Here is a 21016-nt window from a genome sequence, read left to right as displayed (position 1 = left end):
CAGCATTAGAGCACTGTGATAGGGAGATGATTCAATATTGTTAAGCCTCTGTGCGGCCAGATCATGATAGTAGCATGTCCTTGATTGACAAAGCGATGTTAATTATATATGGTGCCATTGGTGACCAAGTCCTCCTTGAAGGAAAACACTGTGTTTGTAGTGTTTAAAGCACCAAACCTCTTTTACGATATGTTTGCTGTCAAGGGAAGACAACATCTAGCTTTTCCAATTTTCCCGTATTTGTTATTTTCAATGCAAGAATTGAACTAGAAAATATACAGACATATACTGCTATATTTTAGCTGGCATATGTCAATAATAGCTGAACTGGTCTTACTTCTATTGTTGATACTTGATAAAATTTCACTTCTACCTAAGATTAAAACCTAACAAATGCAGCCCAAAAGGGATTTGCTTGAGAAAACTATTTGTTACAAAGGAGGATGAATTAAAATGGAATCTGCATCTCTTTTTTAAGCATTATCCACATACTACACCCCTTGTCTGTTAGGTCCCTCTCCCATGGCTTGTTTAAATTGAGGATAAAAGCCTATTACCCTCTATCAGCTGATAAGAGTTAATTCTTTAGCTGTTTAGGCAGAAGACACTGTTTTGGTACTGGATCTTCATGTCGGGTGATATTAGTCAGACACTTCTGACAAGTATGGCCTTGTAGTTCTGGCATTTGAAAAGCAAAACATGAAAAATAATTGATTTATGAGGTTAGAGACTTAAATATGTTTATATTCCAAGAGCATGTGACTCATACTATGAAATAAGTTGCAAGATGTCATTGTTAAAGACAGTCTATTTAAGAAAAAAAATACCTTCTTGGGAAGGTATTTGAAGCTGAGAAATAGGCACGATTTCAGTGCATGTTATACTCAAGCATTTCAATAGAAATAATTATCTTTTAGTCCCCCCTCAATTCCTATCCTACTCTCCTATTTCTTTTTCTAAATTTGCTATATACCAGAGACAGAGTTCCTCCTGTCACCTTTGTTTCCCTCCAGGCTTGTCCTAAATACTAGAATATTAAAGTGCCAAAAGTTAACAGGAAACCAAAAAGGAGTGGGGAAAAGACATGAGGCTAAAATGTGTAATGTTAGCTTCTTAAACTTGTGTTCACTTATTTTAAAGTAGGTATTGTAATTTTCAGGAAGAAAACTGAACTCCATAATGCCTGTAAAGTCATCTTATGGAAGATCTGTGTTAATTACAAAATCTGTTTTCAAAGCAATCATGAGAGTAAATGAATGCTGTCTGTATTTCATTTTGTCTTGTAGGCAGATACACAGATTGACAGAGAACATCAAAACTTTTATGAAGCATCATTAGAGTATGTTTTTAAAATTCAAGAAGTACAAGAGAAAAAGAAATTTGAATTTGTAGAACCTGTAAGTTGTATGTTTTATTTTCTTTGGAATACATGCATTTAAAGCTGAAAAATTAATTTAAAATATCTATGTTTTGCTCCCTTTTTAAATTGTGATTGGAGGTTGTTTGTGTATAGACAGACATTAAGATCTTGACTTGGGCACTTTCCATGTTTATTAAAGGATTATGTAAGAGTATCATATCTACTGTGAAATGAAATGTCTGATGACTTGGAGTGTGGGTAACATTTTAATGGGACAACATGTAACATTGTGTCCGTGCAACGCATAATGGTTTCATGGCTGAAATTTTGAGCCAGTTTTTGGGTTTAAATATTCCATGTAGGCAGTGTATACCTATGTTTTTCTGAGTTACGCTTGAAATAAAGGGAATAGTAAGTTTTTGTGTAGGATGGGTAGGTTTGTTTTTTTTGGTAGTGGAGTCATTTGTCTTTAGTTTACTTTGCATATAGAAGAAATTATACGTTGACATGCCATAAAAGAGAAGATTTCAAAGTTTCATCTCTAGATCTTGGATTTTCTCTCGGACTGTGTTTCCACCCTCCACCCCTAACTATCTTCTGCGTCAGTTAATACCAAAAGCTGCTTGGATATGATGTGCTAGCATATTTCTGTGGCACATTAATAGTATTGCTACTGGTCATGTCATACAGGACTAGCTTACCAGTTTCCTTATTTAGTTAGTACCTGTAGCCCTTGACAGAGAACTTCCAATGTCATCTGTCCCTTCCCATTAAGCACACTGAGTGTAGCAGAGCATCAGTTGTGAAAGAGAAACATGACAAGTATTTTTCTTTTTTTTCTCTCTTTCCACACCATCTTCCAGCTTCCTTATAACTAACCGAAACAGCACTCCTGACTGTGAAACAGGTTGAATTACATGTCTAACACCCAATATCATTAAGAAGAGCTTCTTAGGTGCCTCCTTTCCATGAGATGAGAATGTATAGTATAGTGAATGTTTGACATTGATGCAAACTAATGAACCTGGATTCAGCAAGCAGTACTTATAGAAATCCTATCTTTATGGCATACAGCTGCCATATCTTAGAGATTAAAACTTTGCTCAAATTCCTAAATAAGAACATTTTTCTACCTGTCACAGATTAATCCAGTGTCTTTCTCTATCTACTTCTGCAAAACTCTCACATCCTGGAAAAATCTAGCAATCTTGACCTAGCTCTGACCCTGGTATAGGAGATTTTATGTTCCTTTAAAGCAATAGAAAATTTCTGTATTGAGAAGGCTTTGTACATTGGGAAATGTTACTGTGCAATTGCATATAGTTAAAATAGGACATCTTTCATCCTATTGTGCTAGACAGAGAGAAAAAACAAATTTGATTTTATGTATTTTAGCTGCAGATACTGAACTTTATCCTTTTGACCAGGAGCTGTACCCACATTATGTCAGCCATCACAGCAGCAGCTATGAATTACCGAAATCAAAAAGCGATTTATCAGGTCACCAGTGCTAATACTGAGCGAGCAAGCAAGCAGGGAAGGTTACTGGTAAACTCAGTCTTGTAGACCTGGGTGTTTCTGTAACCAGGTGTACACATGTAGTATGTAAAATTTACTTTTTAGTGGATCAGTTGCTATCCTGTGTCAGATCAGTAGGCATGTTAGCCCAGTATGCTGTTTGTTGGACACAGGTCATTACTTGATGTTCCAGAGGGAGGTATGGCAAATACTCTGGTGACTGGGTAATGATAGCCCTTGCAGGCAGTGTCTTCTGGCTCCAGGTGTGAATTTTCTATAATCAATCTGGATATAAATGGAGCTTAAATTGTAACATCAGTTGCAGAATTTTGAACCTTTAATTTTTTAATTTTTTTTCCTAGTCTGTTGCATACAACATGCTGGAATAAAAGCATTTACTAAAACCCATAAGACAAGGTATGCCAAGTAAATTGTAATACACATCAGCAATACCATGAGACAAAGAAAAAAAAGAAAATTTCAAAATAGACTTTCTAAAAATGCATAGTTTATGTAAGTGATGTTGGCAGTTTGAGCATGTGCTCCTAGATGCAAGTAGATAAGGATGTAGCCTAACACTTTAAAATCACATATCAAAAGAATTGCCATATTATAGTTTTCCTCTGTGTGCTCTGCAGATGTTCAGATGCTAGAAGATGCCTTGTGTTGTGTCTATACAGGCGTTCTTCCTCAGGAGCTCTGCTGGTTGTGGAGCATTCTAGTGCATGTGCTCCTTATGTGTCTGATTTATCAGCTCAGCGTCTTGTCTCCATGTAATTCGCAGCCTGACATGTCACTAATTGATTGAAGGAAAATTTAACAAAATAAAAGAAAGGCTGTTAGTGCAGTGAAGGAGGAAATTGTGATGCCTATGTGGAAGAAGGATAAGTTCATGACGTGGGAATAGAACTTGAAATGCAAATGATTTGCTGGAGCTTCTTCCAAGATCTTCGGCTTGTCTGTGCTAAAGGATAAGGATGGTCTGGGAACCAGAGTGGGAGGAGCAGCCTAGCAAAAGTTGTGGGGTGGGTTACATCTAGGACTGTAGGACAGCTTAAGTTGGTAAGAGTGGAGTGCGTTCCTTCCTGGAGGAGGGTGGGGAGAGATTTTAAGGTACAAAATGCTAATGATTCATACTTTGAATAGAGGATTATAATATTTAGAGTAGGCTTATGCAGCTTCTCCTCAGGCCCTGGATTTCTCTGCTGTTCTCTGCATCTCGTTTGAAGTTGTTGCTAATGTGTACTAGTGTAACTGACAGCTGCGTATTTGTGATCCTCCTAGATCTTGATTTTTTTCCAAGGAAAAGAAACAAAACCAACCCTAAAGCTTTTCGTATGGATCATTAATTTAATTTTTTTCTCAAGGACAACTTAATGTTAAAATTTACTTTACAGCAGGTTAAACACAAAGCAAAGTAAGTGACAATAATCTCTCATCCTAGCTTTGCTCTTGTGGGCCCACAGAAGCTAGTCCAAAGCAACGCTGCTTTCTGAGGGTGTTACACTTAAGAGAAATACAGACACCTTCCTAGAGCTCCAGTTTGTCCCTCAGCAATGCCAGGACTTCTTTGGCCTGTAGAAATCTGAGCAGAGTTCATAAGCAGTAAGCTATCTGAAATCTGAGGGGTGGTCCGTTAAATGTCACAAAAGCCCAGAAGTGTTTATTTAATAAAGAAAAAAAAATAACCAACAAACCCTGCCTGTAATTGCGTGCAGTCCTGTGAGATCTCGCTGTGGACATTGAAACTCAGTTTCTCTTTTCTTGGATTTTCTACATTATTAACTGCATTCACTTTAATCTGATGAATAAGTGCTATCTACTTATAAATAAAATGAAACCAGGGAGACAGAGACTTCTGGCTGATGTGCTACAGGCCAAAGGTTAAATTCCTCCCCTATCCGAAACCTAAGTACAGTCTTCTTCCTGTGAGAATGAAATGACCAGGCAGTCTTGAGGTCACCAGCTCTACATAAAAATAAATAAAGTCTCAAGAAGTAGTTGGATTTTGTTTCAGGTTCTGTGTTGAAATCCTCATGGCACTGGGGTAGTGAGTACAATGGTATTACAGAGTTCAGACCTCTCTCTTTATTGATGTGACCGATTAGATACTCAGAATGAGGTAACTGTAAGGGACTTGCTGAAATGAAAAATTGTTAATATGAACACATCAGGCATCGTATGTGATGTCTGGTGAAACAAATCACCTCTTTATGTGTGAAGACCACCTCAAAATACATTCTGAAAATGTTTTTTTAAAGAAAAAGAGGGCTGTTTTTCTTTTCTTTATTATTTAATATAAATCTTTTTTAAATTATGAGCCTGCCTTTAGCAGCAGTGCCACTTCTAACACCAGCAACAAGAAAACCCCACTGTGAGCATAAGCCTAAAGCAGAAGTCCTTGGCTTTTAGATCTCCTCCATGCGATGCTATGGCTGTACCTGTCCTGATGGAAGTGGTTATGAAGATGCCTTAACAGCACAGGCCCGTTACGCACAGGCCATTTTCTGATCCCTCTTCTTCCACCACTCGTGACACTTACATAGAAGCAAATACCATCCTTAGCATCAGTTATTTCAACAAAGAATTTGAATAAACTGGCTTAGGACTTGCACAAAATAACCATATTTTTCCTTTTCTTTTATTCCCATTTTTTCTAAGTGCTTAGAGAGTGTTTGTCAAGAGAAACTCAAGGCCAGACCCTCTGCAATGCACAACTGCCAGAGTACCTAAGGAGTACTTTAACTAAAATGCATTCAGGTTTTTCTCGGGGTTTGGGGTTTTTTTTTTTGCTATTTTTTTGCTTTCTGATAAATTCAGCTTTGCTGCCATCTTGTGTTAAATATTTTCTTCCTCAGTATTTCTTCTCATACTCCATAAAAGCATTTTGTATGGTGGAAAACAGTTTTCCTCAAGTATTGAAGCTGAAATTTAAACAGTCTATAGTGCATTCTCCTGAAATGCCCTTTAAACTGATCTTTAAAATTCAGGCATAAGCTGACATACTGAAAGATTCTTTCACTAGTTCTTCTGCTGTAATTTTGGTGTACTGTAATGTTCTGGTCTGGCTGCAGTTTTCCTGCAGTGCTTCTTTAGCTGAAAGGAGTGGGTTTAGCAGCAAGCTCCTACTTACAGGTTAAGTTAGTCCATGTCCTTTTTGACCGAACAAAGTCAGAGTAAGCATGAGAGTAGTTATGCTGCTGTATCTGAAGGAGCTGTAGTTGGGGACGCTCATGAGTAACTGCATCTATTACTGTGGGCACGGGCTTTGTACAGCTGGAGCCAGAGCAAAGCCTTAATTATAATTTACCTACTTATTTTATATTTTAGTTCTAAAAAAGGAAGATTAGTTTTCTTTTATGTAATTCTAGAATTACATTATAACTCTTAAAATTATAGAGCTCTTCCTATGTGTTTACATAATAGAGATTTTTAAGATAAATTGTTGTATTTGGACCTTTGTTAGAACCACTTGAATAACCAGTAGGAGACTTTCAGGGCCAGGTCCTTAGCTGAGGTAATGATTTCAGCTGGACAGATGATGGTGTAAAGCTGAGACAATTTATACAGGCTGTGGAGCCCTTTACTTGACTGTGTGGCCTGCATTGTTTGTTTGATAGTGGAGTGTGGTTGAGGAATTCACACCCATTGTAGAGGCCTCACAAAAATAGGCTTTTATGCCCAAGGATCTTCTCAGTTCTTCAGGCTCTGTGACCAACTTACTGGGCAGCCATCGGCTTTCACCACCTCAGACTGAGGCCAGGGTTTCATCTGATCCTGCAATGCCGGTAAAAACCAAGGGTGAAGTCCTTCTCCAAGCCATGCCTTCATGCTTCTGTTTGTGTCGGACTGATGGTGTATTAACCTCAAACTGCTTTAATTTCCTAATGCAGCAAAACAGCAGCCTTCCCAAGACAGAGGTGCTCACTGAAGGGTTCAGTGATGCCAGAGCTGGCACAAGGATGTGTGGGATGTGTGACAAAAGCTGAATGGGGAACAAGACGGAACGGGAAGGGGAGAGCAAGACTTTGGTCTGGTAGCAGCAAGCCTTCATGTTAGCTCCTCTGCTCAGTGTGCTGCATCCTTGATCTCATCTGTCAAGCTGTGGAAGTTCGCTTGTTAAATGATGTGGAATGTCTTGCAATGCTGGAATGGATGGGGCTCTAAAATGGCAAAAAAAATTATTCTAGCTATTCCCCTGAAATATGTATGTTACCTTAGAACAGCAGTCTCTTGGTGAGCAATAGGAAGGAGGGAGGCAGAACAATTTCTTCAAGTAGGGCTGAGTGTAAATTTAGAGAAAATATAAACACAGTAAAAGCTACATTTTTAAGCTGTTTCACTTACAGTAATCTATGGTATTGGTAACACAAAGAAAAGTGCATTAAATATGAATGAAGGAATTTTTGTTGCCTAAGTCTAGGCTGCTTCAATAGTCGATGGAGAGAGATAAATGTTTCCATTGGATCATTCATCCCATCCTGAGTGAAAAGTCTGAAAAAGGAAAAAGAATTATGGTCTTGAATACCTGTGGTTTTTTACTGAGTTAGGAGGCAGCCTGGACAGTCAGTTGCTTAGGCTAGATGATTAGCTCTTCAATGGCTGTAATACACTAAAATAAATCCGAACTGTTGTTACAGCTTTTGTTGTTGTACATCCAAGTTAATCTCTTTTTTTTGTTGTTGTTTTCTTTACTTGTTTTTTGTAAACTGAATTATATACATAAAAAACCCCAGTCCATAATGAAAAAATAAATTCATGTTATTTAATAGCAGGTAAGATGGCTTACAGCAATGTCAAAGCACTTTTAAAATTTAGAACAGAATTACAAGGCTTTTAAAACTAATAGGTGGTAGGAATACATTAAATCAACAGCTAACACTAGTTGCACTTTTTACCACTTAAACATTATTGTAAAGCTAACTTTAAAAATAATTTTCAACTGGATAAGTACAGACTTCCAACTGTTCTGTTGGAGTCACTCACAGACATACCAGATAGGGTTTGCATTTTGTTCAGAGCAGGAAGAAATAGTCTGGTTTTCTTGTGTTGTGTTAAGCTGTCCAAAGCATACTTTCAGGAGTCTCATTTGTAGAAAATAGGTCATAGCCCAAGCAATTGCTATGAAGACAGTGAAAAAAAATTTGAAGAAAACTTTAAACTCTGAAAGTATGAACTTGGAGAATGCACACCATCAAAGACTCCAGCTGAAATAGTGGATAAAATTACTAGGACAGTGAATTAAATTATTATGGAATTGACAACTGCATGGTGCAAAAGCCTGTTTAACTCCTCTCTCTCTTAAGGTCTGGCCATGGATTCCTTTCTCAGCAAAACTTTGCTCTTGCAAGTAGTGAAAGCTTAGCGTGTTCCAGGAGCTAAGACGCAGAATGTGTTTTGCTGATTGATTACTGTATTTTGCTGCTGAAAACTAACAGAAAATAAAGTGTCCTTAGTTTTTACTTTCTAATATCCATCTCAATGGAAGAAGTGCATAGCAGTTGCCAAAGCCTATTTTTTCACTGTCTCAGGCAATACCTATTCCTTGTAAGTTAGTGTATGTTCTGTTATCTTTGTGTTATATAGCATTATGAGCATATGTTAAAAATATATAACGCTTCTCAATTTTACTTTTTCAGCTCTTGGCCTTTCTTCAAGGATTATTTACATTTTACCATGAAGGATATGAACTGGCTCAGGAGTTTGCACCATACAAGCAGCAACTCCAGTTCAATTTGCAGAACGTAAGGATGATTTGTATTTATGCCATTTTGTTTGCTAATTTAATTTCAGGATATTAAAGTAGCCTCATAGAACTTTATTGGAACTCTAAATCTTGCTATGTTTCAGTAAGCTGAAATCAAAATAATATGTAGGTAAAAGTTATTTTTGGTAAGGTTGATGTAATCAAGGTTCCTGTCAACAAATAACTTCAGAAAAATTAAACTTCAGATAGTTAATTTATGTTTTTCAGGTTCAAAATTTTGTAAGTGAGAACCAGAAAATGAGGACAGCGGCCAAGCTGTGATTAGAAAACAAGTAGTCCAGATAGGTTTAAACATGTGTAAATGCTTTCTCGAGTGTGGGACCTGTCTTCTGGAGTAGGCGAATGTCCCAAAAATGCTCCAACTGGTATAGAATGATGCAGTTTGTTTCTTTCAGATCACAAATAGCCATGAAAAACTTGTCCTGCTGTCTGCTAGCTTCCCACTATATATAAAGCATAATTGGGAAGCCATTCTTTGGAGCATCAAAGAACTGGTGGGGACTTCTTCCACAGTGAGCAGCTCTCACAAGCATTAAGTTCCACTGGAAGAAAGGATCTGCTATTTGTGTAGAGACTTACTCTTAACTGGGAAGGTGGATCTTTTGCTGTAGATTGGTCTGAACTTGGTAGTAAGAGCCATTCAAGGTGAACTGTACCTGAAAATTCCATAGCTTTCAGAAATAACAAAAATGCATTTAATCAACATACTTCTCTACTCATCATAGTTGCTGTATACAAGTGTATATTTATTTCACTGTGTAACTCAAGATGTTACACTTCCAAGGACATACAAGTAAGTAGATAGAAAACATTTTTATGCCTGATTTGCATTAAACAACTGTCATTTGCTTTTAAGGCAAAAAGTGAATTTCAACATGTTAATATTGGACCAGCCCTACATTTTTTGTGACAAGTAATGTCAAAGTACAGAACAAATAAAAAAAAAAAAGTGAAGATATTGTATCATTTGCTCCAAATGCTGTATTTTTTGCAGTTACTCCATTTCTTTTCCATTCTTTCAAGTAAAGGTACTCACCCAACAGAAATTTTTGTAGCTGCAGTAGAGTCAAAGAATCTACAGCAGTTTAGAATATCTGACATCAGCTTTTCTAGAGAGTTCCTTGGCCGCTGAACTTAAGGAATATGAAACAGGTCTGGGAGTACAAGAGCACCTTACTGTGCACAATTGCTATTGTAATAAAGAGGTTGGGGTTTACTGTTAGTGTGGGTTACTGGAAAATAAAATACTGGCATTTTCCCTGTAGCAGCTTGCCATTAGAGAGGCATATGTTGGCTTGAAGTTGGAAGACAGCATTGCCTTGGCACTGTTAGTGTAGGTCTGCATTCTTAGGAGTACTGCACTCTTCCAGGCTTTGCTGCAACTAAACATGCACAGCACACCTCCGTGGTCCCCTCCCCTTTTATGTCTGTTGTTTATATATAGCCGTAGATCCCGTTTAAAATGCTGCTTGATGAAATAATGCAAAAACTCCTATGTGATTAACCGTTTCCTTTTGGATCAAAATGCAAATGTTGTATGTCTGTAGGGCATCTCAGCTCCTTGTTTGTCCTTTCAAATTATTTATTTGCTACTTTTGGTTTGCCACTGAGACTTTTCAGGTAAAGGCACAAGGGGTCAGTGTTGTTGCACAGCGCAGTTTCAGTGAAAGGATGAAAAACATGCTTCAGTCCAGAGATTTGTTTAATAAGTCAGGTTCTGAGAGGAGTGTGAGCCCACAGCACAGGGCAAAACTGGCATTGTAAGTTAGAATAAGTTGGGATCTTCTATGTGCATATCTAGAGAAACAGAATTATTAACAGATTTTTTCAATTTCAGTGTTAATTAAGAAATAGTTAGACTTAATCTCTTCTTAAATATTAAATAAGTGCAACTTGAAGTTTTAAATAGACTGCAGAGGTAGAGGGAGATGTAAAGTTCGGCAGAAGGAACGATGTATTATGATATTTTGTATTATATTTCTACATCAGAGAAACATGTACATGAAGATATAGTGGGATACAGTACATCATTCACTGCTGTTATACAAAAGTTTGAATTCTGGCTCCAGATCTAGATCCACATCTTCCTTTTGCCAGCTTGGCTGTCCGCTGATTTGTCACTCAGAGGATCACCCGGCCTCAGACTGAAGTGAAATAATTTATGTAGGGAAAGACAAACTGAGGACAGAGTTAAGGGAAAATTGTGTTCAGCCTGTCTGTTGTATCTCTCAAAAGTACTCTTCTTCATTGCATTGTGTTTTAAGGTCTTGGAGAATAGCTGATCCAAACTGCTGTTTCTGTTCTTAAAATTGTCCTGCAGGTTAGAGTAGGAGCAGTAAGAGCCGTAGGAGTAGCAGAGCAGTGGCAGACTGACAGCTCTCATCAGGTCACCATGTCCTAGCATGACCTGTTTTCACTTTCCCTGTTTCAGCTGGCCGGTGGCCTCTTTGTTTGTCCATTTGGCTTTGTCTTCTATAACTTGATTCAAAGTCCTGGCTACTTAAAAGTAGTCATTACATATTAATTAATTAATAGACAAAGAGAGGTAAGCTTTCAGAATCAAGACATTCCTCCCTTCAATGGCATGTCCCTCGTGAAGGTCTCAAAATGATCTCTGTTAAGTTCGGTCTGAAGTTATATTTCATCCTAAGGATATAATCTGAAAAGTTCAGGGAAGAATTTTACCTCCCTCTCTAATAATAATGTATGTCTTCAAGAAGATGTAACATGTATTATTATACTACTGTGCAGCTCCATGAACGGTCCGCAAAAAGGGGAAAATATTCTACCAGGGTGTAAAATCCTGAAAATATCTTTCTGACTAGTCAGGATTAGAGTCTATAAGATGACTGCAGAAACATAAAATTCTTCCCTACTACCTGTAGGACAAAATGTTCAACACCTGGTATGTTGGTAGCAACCTATCGAATTTACAGCATCTGATAATAATGCTCCTTTACTATATCGTGCCAGGTACGTGGAGGGAAACCCTGGCCTCACTGAATTCAATAGGAAAAAATGTCCATTTACATGCATATAGATACTAGCAAATATAAATAACCCACCTTGGTACCTAATTGTTTGCCTGGTTACACACACAATATTTAGGGTAGACACTTCCATGTTTTTGGCACAGTTCTGCCACTTGTGACCTGTTTCTTACCTAGCATATTTATGTTATACTTTACTGTGGTGGTTGCATAGTCCTATCAAAAACTGTTCATGACATTGCCAGTAACCTGACTGTTCTGAGTATCAGCAGCTGTGGTATTACTGCAGATACGGATACACAGTACATTTGTCGCTTCCACACGTGGAGACACTGCAGCTGTCTGAAGACGTTAGCCTGGCGTTAACCCAAACTAGTGTTTTCTGTGCTGTACCTCAAGTTGTGCAGTGGGACTTAATACCTGGAGCTATGCTATCAGCAGCTTCTAGTTTAGCCTGACTTCCATCTGTGTATCCTAAAATACATGGAGAGAAAGCGTGCATCTGTCTGCAGAATACTATGTAAGCATACCTAAAGATATGAAATGACCTCCTTTCTGAGGTTCAGTGACCTGCAGAAAGAGGAATGTTACTGTTCTCAACTATGTTTCCTTTACACTTGTGTGTTGACATTGAATTCTTTATTACTATGTTATTCCTAGGCTTCTAGAGAAATTAAAGGTATTACTCTTTATTGTTTTTTTTTTTTCTCTCTCCTTTTGTCTCTGTCAAGTGCTTCTGTTGGTCTCTGATACAGTTTTCTTGGCATTATGACTAACTAGTTCTTCATTATTGTTTTAGTACTTGCATGACATGACGCGGATTTTTTGTTTGTTTCCTTTTCCGGGTATTAGACACGGAATAATTTTGAAAGCACTAGGCAGGAAGTGGAGAGACTCATGCAAAGAATGAAATCAGCCAACCAGGATTACAGACCACCAAGTCAATGGACAATGGAAGGCTATCTCTATGTGCAGGAGAAACGTGAGTAAAACAGTTGTACCTTTTAATTTTATTTGAAAGGCATAGCAACATGCAAAGATGAGAAAATGGTTCAGTTAGCAAGACAACACAACAGCTCTCTGTTTGAATATCTGCAGACTTCTGCTGTAGTTGCTTTCCAAATGATTGAGAGGTTCAAAAGTGTTTGACTTTTCAAAAAGCTCTTAGAGTAGCTACAGTCAGATGGGATGGTGATCAAAACACTTGTAAGCAACGCAGCTCCTTCCCTCTGTCCTTGTGGGTAGGTGCCTGCTATGGGTCACCTCAGTGGCTGGTAGCAAGCTCTGCTCTGGCTGGCTACCCTACACCTTGCTGCAGAAGCTGCAAGATCTCAGCACTCTGCTTTGGCTCTACCTTTCAAAGCCTGCTGCCTCAGGTACTTTCCGTGCCTGAACAGGGCCTATATAGTTCACCCAGCAGGAGCAAGTTCCACCTTGTACCAGGAATTTCCACTTGACCCAGCCACCTTGAGAGTAAATGAACGTGCACATAATGAAAAACAGAGATGTAAGAAAAAGAAAAGTAATCTAAATACAGTCTGTCGGCTCCAAAATAGCTGCAAATCTATACCTGTGTTCTATTCACTTCATAAAACATGAGAATGAAATGATGAACTAAATGAAGCTATAGAACTAAAGTTGTCGTAAGTGGCTGAAAGTACTTGGAAGAGCCTAGCAGTACATCAAGTGATGAATGAAAACAGAACCAGGAAATAAGTGAGAAGGCAAAGGAGAGAATTCAAAACTATACATCAGCTGAAGTATCAGCTGTCAGTGATTTACACTCTAGCCAGTATAGAAAACCAAGCCAAACTAGCTATGTTAGGCAGGATCATACAAAACCCCCAGTAAAATAGTTTTCATTGCATGGGATACCCAGATTTATATATTTATTTTAAAAATTTTCTGTTTGCTGTGGAATCAACCTGACACTAGGGGATTGTGTAGCGGTGTTTTGAGATAGTGTGTACATTCTCATGCAAGTTCGATGTTCATGCAAAAATTATTAAATGCGACTTTGCACCTGATTTCTCAATCTAAAAATAAATAGAAGCCATCTGGATATAGAACTCCTGTGTCAGATTTGACCCCACTTGACCTCAGTTTTGAGGATATCTTCTTCCCTGCTCCCTTTTTAGGTGATAACTGAGCCAAAGAGACCACATGGAGTTATAGATAACTGATTTTTCATGAAATTAATCTTTATTCCATATGTGAGCTAAAAGAAAGAAGCCTCAATGCTTATCAGTTAACATCAGCCGCTCTTACCCTTATTAGCACTGAAAGTTTTAAGAAGACCCTCTATGTTTTAATTGAGTAATAATAATAAAAGAAACCTGTGTTAAGTGGAAATTACATTGAGCTCTGGTAATGGGAGAGGGAGAAAAGGAGTGAAATATTGGACACATGCTGTGCTTCATTAAATAGTGAGAGGTCAACTTGACATCCTTTTACTGAAAAGAAATTTGTTCATTAATTTATTCTGGAGTAAGAGTAACAGGGTCTGTAATATCTGTATCAGTAGGAAAGGTACTAGTTGTATATTTCCTTGTCATGCAGGTTTACTTTCCTACAACTATCATCCCATAAATTCTTGTCAAATTATGGGTAATGGGGTTGAACATCTGCTATTCTTGAAAGTCAATCCTGTATATATTTATTACTGGTATGCATGGTGGCAAATATGTTTGGTTTTGGTTTTTTTTTTTTAAATGGCAGTAGGACATAAAATGTTTTCATTCAGATGGATGGCCATGAGTAACAGACTTAAAGTTGCAATGTAGGTGTCTTGCTACACTTTTTTAATGAAAAACGGGTGACTTCTAAACTCACTTAGAACTGCTTTGGGAGTGTTCATCCTTATATACGCTGAAACATTTAATGAAATGCCATCAGAGGAAAAATTGATGCAGAGTAATTACAGATTTTGTTTTGCTACGTGAAAATAAGTTTAAATATGGGAACAGAACAGCTAACTTCTGAGGGTGGGTAACTAGTTGACTTTTCAATTCATGACATTACTTTCCTGCAAAAAGCAGGCAATGGGAGAACTTTCTCCAGGCTGACATCACAGACCATGCAAATTTCCACATCTACATTTCTGGGTTGCCAGACATCCGACTTACAAGACTGATGCAGTCTCTTGTATATCCACCACCCTTGTGGAAGGCTACGTTTAGAAGGCAAAGCCATTTTATCTATAGTAAAACTATTAGTTTTGTTTTTAACACTACATTTTTTTTTAACTGGTTACATTTGAAAAAAAACCAACACCACCACAAAACACTTGAAATACTACTATTTTTTTTTTTAACTCAGAGCTCTTTCATTTTAAAAAGAATTACAAGGTTCAGATATACTTTACTTTGAAAAAAATTAATGTCTTATTTTTTCCTATGAGTGTTTACCATTGAAGTGAATTAGAAAATCACGTGTGGGTTGAAAGTATCATCTAGTCCTTTCCTATTCGGAATTCACACACTAGTTACAATACTGCATTAGATACATATATATTTTGCTTTGGCATATACCTTTGCAATGGTTCTCAGAGAGGGACCATGTTTGAATGCCAGGCTCTGAAGCATAATGCTACCCAAGAGGAAAGAAATTATTTTCTTTCTTGGTACCTCTTCACACAGCCATTGTGTTTGTTCTCTGCAGCTGAGTACCCAGCAGCTGTGTCGATGCTAGTAAAAAAAATGGGGCTGTACTCAGCCAGAGACAAGCTTGCCCAGGGTATCCCATCCTCTGCGTTAAATGTCCTGTCCTCAGAAATCAAGAAGAGTTTTTCATGTTACCTAGTCAGTGTGAATGCTGCCAGCACTGTTTATTAACCAGTACAGTTATAGCCATAATCTTCTGACCCAAGGGGGGGCAGTCACACTGCAAAAACCTGAATTGTCCTGTTCTCTGCAGTGCACCACCCCTCCAGATGGATCTGTAAGAATCCGGGAGCTTATCTTGTTCTCTGTGCTACAGTAAACGTTGGGGTTTTTTCCAGAAAATTGTGGGAGATCTTAGCTGTACTTGTGGGACGTGGAGAGAATTACGGAAATAGTGGGAGGATGTACTCCATGTCCTCGCAGCAAAGAACACGTTATAAATACAGGTATTTACAGCTAGGTTAGAGGATGAAGTTTAAAACACCATTTAGCTTAAGCTCAAGAGGGTTTTGTGTTTAGATTCACTGAAGGTTCACAGCAATGCCTGAGCAAAACTCTGGGTAATCCAGGAGTGATAACATCTCCTGCATCGGAGAGCCTATACTTTGCAGTCGGATTAAGAAGTAGCGTGGTGTGACCTCTGCAGGATAAGGCATACATCCATGCACTTGGGGATTGCTATAGATTTCATGTGTGGCTATCTAAATGAAAGACTGGTGAATCCCTAAGTACATTTTACTTTGCTGTTGTGAGTGTGTGCAGTTGTCCGTTTGTGGACAAGGTCCACTGTTACAGCCACCACTTCCCCAGCAGGACCCCTTTCAAGACATAAAAGGCCAGTGTTTCTTGCTGAAGGTGCCACCTCTGCCACCTAGCATTATATCCCTCTTCTCAAAACACTGTTGGGTTAGAGTGCACTGTTCCTTTCCTTCCTTTCCACTCATGTAATGAAATCCCCTGTTAGTGTTCAACTATCTTAAGATTCTGTCTCTGAGCCAATGCCATTTTACCCACTCCCTTAAGGTAACAGGTGGAAGAATAACTTCCCTATGATACTACCAAAAGTATTTGTTACCTTTGACAAGAACTCTGAAAGGAAAGGGAAATGCACTCTTGACTTCATGACTTCATCCAGTTTTCTGGATCTAATAGCAGACTTCAAGGTTTCCCTCAGAGCAAGGATGTAATACTGGATCGTTGTGCTTCACTTGGGTTGAAAAAATCTTCAACTCTATTTCCTAGGCAGAAGAATCCTCAGGATCTTGCCTGTCTCCTGCCTGTGTACCCTAGTAAAATGCTGTTACCCATTCAGTTGCTAAAGAAAATCAGTCTGCTGGAACTTTGTTAAGTAAACTTATCAAGCTGTAATATTTTTTAAAATTATACCTGAACAACATGTTCACATTAAAAAAAATAGGGGTTTTATTATTATTATTTTCTAGTCTACGTGTGATTGCTGTTACATTTAATTTCTCTATTTTAACTTCAACTAAAGTAATGATAAAATGCTAAAATAATTATTTTTAATATTGTCTCTCTTTAATCTAGGACCTCTTGGATTTACATGGGTAAAGCATTACTGCACTTACGATAAAGGAACAAAAACATTTACAATGAGTATAGCTGAAACAAAATCTGGTGGAAAAGTGGTGAGTTGCACATACATGAACACATATATGAACATGTAACTTATAGTCATGTCATAGATGCAGATGCTGGTAAAGTTTTGAATTTAGGGAGTTTCTGAAATATAATGATTAAGTAACAAATATATGACAGAAAGCTCTTAACTGTAGTCTAAATTTATACACAGAGGAATTACTGTATATGTTCCTAAATAATATTAATCCCCATCTTAACATGTTCTTTGGACTGTTTATACAGTTAAATTTGAGATGTGAAGCCAAGGTATATCAGCATACTTGCTGTGCTAATTTAGTTTTGTTTTGTTTTTTTAGAATGGCCTTGTCACAAGCTCACCAGAAATATTCAAGCTGAAATCTTGCATCAGGAGAAAAACAGATTCAATTGACAAACGTTTCTGTTTTGATATTGAAGTCTTTGAGAGGTTTGCATTTTTTTATTGTGTTAAGAAATTGAAAATAATTAAAAATAGAAGCATTTGTAACAAGTATTTTGCAACAAAAATAATAGTTACTCCTGTAATAGGAACACATATTTCTCAATAGGCCTGTATCCAGACAAACTAGGCTTTCAAGACTGAGTACTTGTTTATTCAAAACTGTTTTTCTAAAAAACATCATTACATTTCATATGTGTTATCTTAACTATATTATATTTGTGTGCAGATACAAGATGGATTCTTACAGAACCTGTAGCACAACTGACTACCCTTTTTTAGGAACAGATCATAAATACTTTTATAAATACTTACTAATAAGCATATTCTGTACCAATCTTTATTTATTTCAGAAATATATGGGAGCACGTAATTTTTCTTTTTTGAAAATTACTTCTACAACATTTTTCCCCACTTTTTCCTGGATGTTAAAACTACATAAGAGAAATGAAAACAGCTTTCTCATATTTGAAGTATATGTATACAGTGCTTTGTAAAAGTATTTTTTTCAAGCTTGGGAATAAGGAGACATATTTAATTATTTTTCCCTTAAAATCTGATAAATAGACTGACTTTTGTAGTCATTTGCTTAAGAAATATTTTATGACTGATACTGTCATTTAAATTCTATTCAGAACTGCTGTATTTACATGAATATTTTGAAACGACTTTAATGCTTTCAAATATAGTACATTATTTTTCTAAAATAGACTTCAAGTGAGTCCAGGTTTAAGAAACAGAAATTTTATATGAACAAATGTTGAGACTAATTGGTCTCATGAAAGCTCCTAAGCTTGAATTGACAGGTTGAGTCTGAAATTGGTAGTTTTTTCTTTCTAAGTAGAATTGCATTGATTAGACATATCTGTGGCAGTACCATAGTAACGTATTCACAAGTGAGTGTTATCCCTTCTGTCTCCCTTGCTCTACTAGAATGTCCACAGTTCAACAGAACTGCACAGAACAATTAGTTCCATCTGCAGTTCTTCAAGTTCTCGTTAAAAAGATAGTTACAGGCACTTCTTGCATATCATTTATTCCCTTTGGACATTTTGATTGATTACAAATGTGCATGGCCTACAAGGTAAAGTCATTCTGGAAACTTGGGCAGAAGATGGGAAGGGCTGTAGGATACAAAGCTACCTGGTCATTATTGTAAGGGTCTAACTTTCCCAGGCTGATGGAAAGTTCACTTTTACAATTGATTTGGTATTCAGGAGGGCAGTAGTGATTTTTTTTTACAAGTCAGCAGGGGAGATAAATAGACAATGGAATACCTAGAAATATTTGGTGGGAGTTCATATACAGGGGCAACATTAATCTCTTCTGAACGTTTTGTTGGTAAAATTTGGATTTCACCTAAGAAAGAGAAAATACAGTGGCTGTTACTGATGTCAGTAATGCGTAAGAATGTGAGAGTTGATGTAAATATAAGCACAGGACTGGAATACTGAAGATTCAAAAGTCTGTGATAATGATTGCATTTGAAATCATTTTAAGTTCAAGACTTAATATTATTTACTTGGAGTATAATGTTTGATATCACCTGCCAAATACAGAAAAACTTTAAAAGTAATGGGCATTAGTAAAAGGTGAGTTTCCTTAGTCATGTGAAGGTATGACTTTTCATAATGAAAAAACTTTTTAAAAACGTGCAGCTACACCAGTCTTCAAGATTTTGTGCAAGATTTTGAGTAACTTCTGTCTTCAAACACCTTTATCCCATAGAACTAATTATCTCCTTATATTTTGTGCAACATTGTAGGAAAAGTTACATGAAATTTTATTAAAAAATTGGAAGACCACGCAGACTGATGTGCACATCTCATTTCATGAAAGGGCCATGTTAACTGAAAGAAACCCTTGTGAACAAGTAATGGAGAACAGACACTGTCGGCTCTTCTAATTGACATAATTAATTTAACATTTACTTTGGTGTCTGTCACACCTACATTCAGCTCAGACTTGTAAAAACTAATCTAGAGGTCACACCATCTTATTTGCACTGGAGCTATAAAAAGAGGTAGCATCAAAAAGTATGTTTTACCTTGAAAGTAGTGTTAATTTCTGACAAATTACCAACTGCTTCAGTAACTAGAGAGAAAGTTAGCTCAAAACATGTTGGAGTTTGTTTGGTGGGGTTATTTTGTTTGTCTTTTTAGAGGAAACTAATATTTGAAGGTTGTAGTGTTATATATTTGAGTGTTAAAACATGATATACAATGACTGCAAACTTGGCCAACAGACTGAATCAGAAACCCAGAGCTAAGACCAGATTTCTCTGAGCCTGAAGTGAAATGACACTGAGAAATTTCTGCTCTTACTGTACATGCTGACCAAAGGGACTACAAGTATAAATGCAATTTTCCAACTTAAATATTAATCAGTAGTCAGAAAGAAGAAAAAACAAAAATCAGTTTCTATTTCTAAAATGTTCTTGAGAGAAAAATTCCTAGGGCAAGAATCTGTGAGTAGGGAGCAAGATGGAATGTTAAAACAGAAATAAACTTAGACTGTATATAGATAGAAAATAGAAATACAAACAAACAAAAAAAAACCCCAAACCCAGAAACAGAAAAACAATCATACCTCTTAATCTGGATTAACTGTATTTTTTACACTTGTGTTAGTAGATAGCAAATAATACTCCGCTTGGCATTTTTATGTGTAAGGGCAGGGGTTGCTGCTTCTTGAATGGTTTGGTGTATGTGTGTGAACACACATTTTGATATTTTATATTGTCCAATTGCTTTCTTGCATGCTTTTTAAATAGAAAGTGACAGTGTAGGTCTTTTGGAGCAAGTGGGAAAAGGATGGTGGGTTTTTGGGTAGTTATTTTTTATGGTGGAAAATGAAAACCTAGTAAAAACTATAGTGTCCTTTTATTTGTGAACTTACCATGGAAAAATCACGGTTTGGGACAGTCTGCTGAAAGTTTTGAGCAGAGTTATACTAGCCTAGTGTGGGTGCAGGAATTTTTAAAATTGACTGTCTCATGGGCATTCTATGTTCGCAAATCGGTGAATTAATTTCAAAGCATTTCTTAAAGGAGTAATTTGGCTATGATCACAAATAGAGACTAATTATTTGTATTTACATGTCTGTTCATATAGTTATTCCAGCAACAAAGACTGAAATTGGTTCCCTTGTCCCTTCACTGGTTCCCATGACTCCTTTTCTGTGCAATGTCAAAGCTTCATCAACAGAGAGTATACGCCTATTTTTTAACTCCTATCCTAACAGTTAGATCACAGCCAGCAGAAAGAACTAGTTTTATGAATCCTCTTGAATAAAGAATTCCTGCTCCATGACAGTACTCAGCTCAATTGGCTTTACATCTGCAGACTTGAGATACCATCTCAAAGTGCTCTTTTTAGGCAACCGTTTTAGGGCACATTTCTTTTGACTGACTTTGGATGTCTATTATGGGGTATGATGGCTTTTAGATTAGAGGTACCTACTTCTCTTCATTTGCTATGAAAGGAATGTAGATAACTAGCTCAAAGCATAGACTATTTAGTCAAATTGAGCTGATGTATCTTGCCCTTAGGTTTTCCACCCTAAGCATCTCTCCCCACTGAAAACTGGGTTGTGTGGGATCCTGTTTGCAGATTTGTAACTCATCATGCAATATGGAGG

The 21016-nt window shown here is 37.2% G+C and overlaps 1 protein-coding gene across 1 annotated transcript in view; it reads left to right on the top strand.

The window, feature by feature from the left end:
* The window catches only part of ARHGAP42 (Rho GTPase activating protein 42), a 162138-nt gene that overhangs the window by 106847 nt on the left and 34275 nt on the right, over positions 1-21016 (top strand). Inside the window, exons 6-10 of the mRNA XM_040583783.1 lie at positions 1287-1397; positions 8518-8622; positions 12488-12617; positions 16846-16946; positions 17256-17365. Coding sequence (XP_040439717.1) covers positions 1287-1397; positions 8518-8622; positions 12488-12617; positions 16846-16946; positions 17256-17365 — 557 coding nt within the window. The remainder of the gene's footprint in view (positions 1-1286; positions 1398-8517; positions 8623-12487; positions 12618-16845; positions 16947-17255; positions 17366-21016) is intronic.

Source organism: Falco naumanni, chromosome 2 (genome assembly GCF_017639655.2).
Source record: "Falco naumanni isolate bFalNau1 chromosome 2, bFalNau1.pat, whole genome shotgun sequence".
Classification (NCBI taxonomy): domain Eukaryota; kingdom Metazoa; phylum Chordata; class Aves; order Falconiformes; family Falconidae; genus Falco; species Falco naumanni.
Note: the sequence above shows the minus strand (reverse complement) of the source record. Positions and strands in the feature narration are given on the sequence as shown.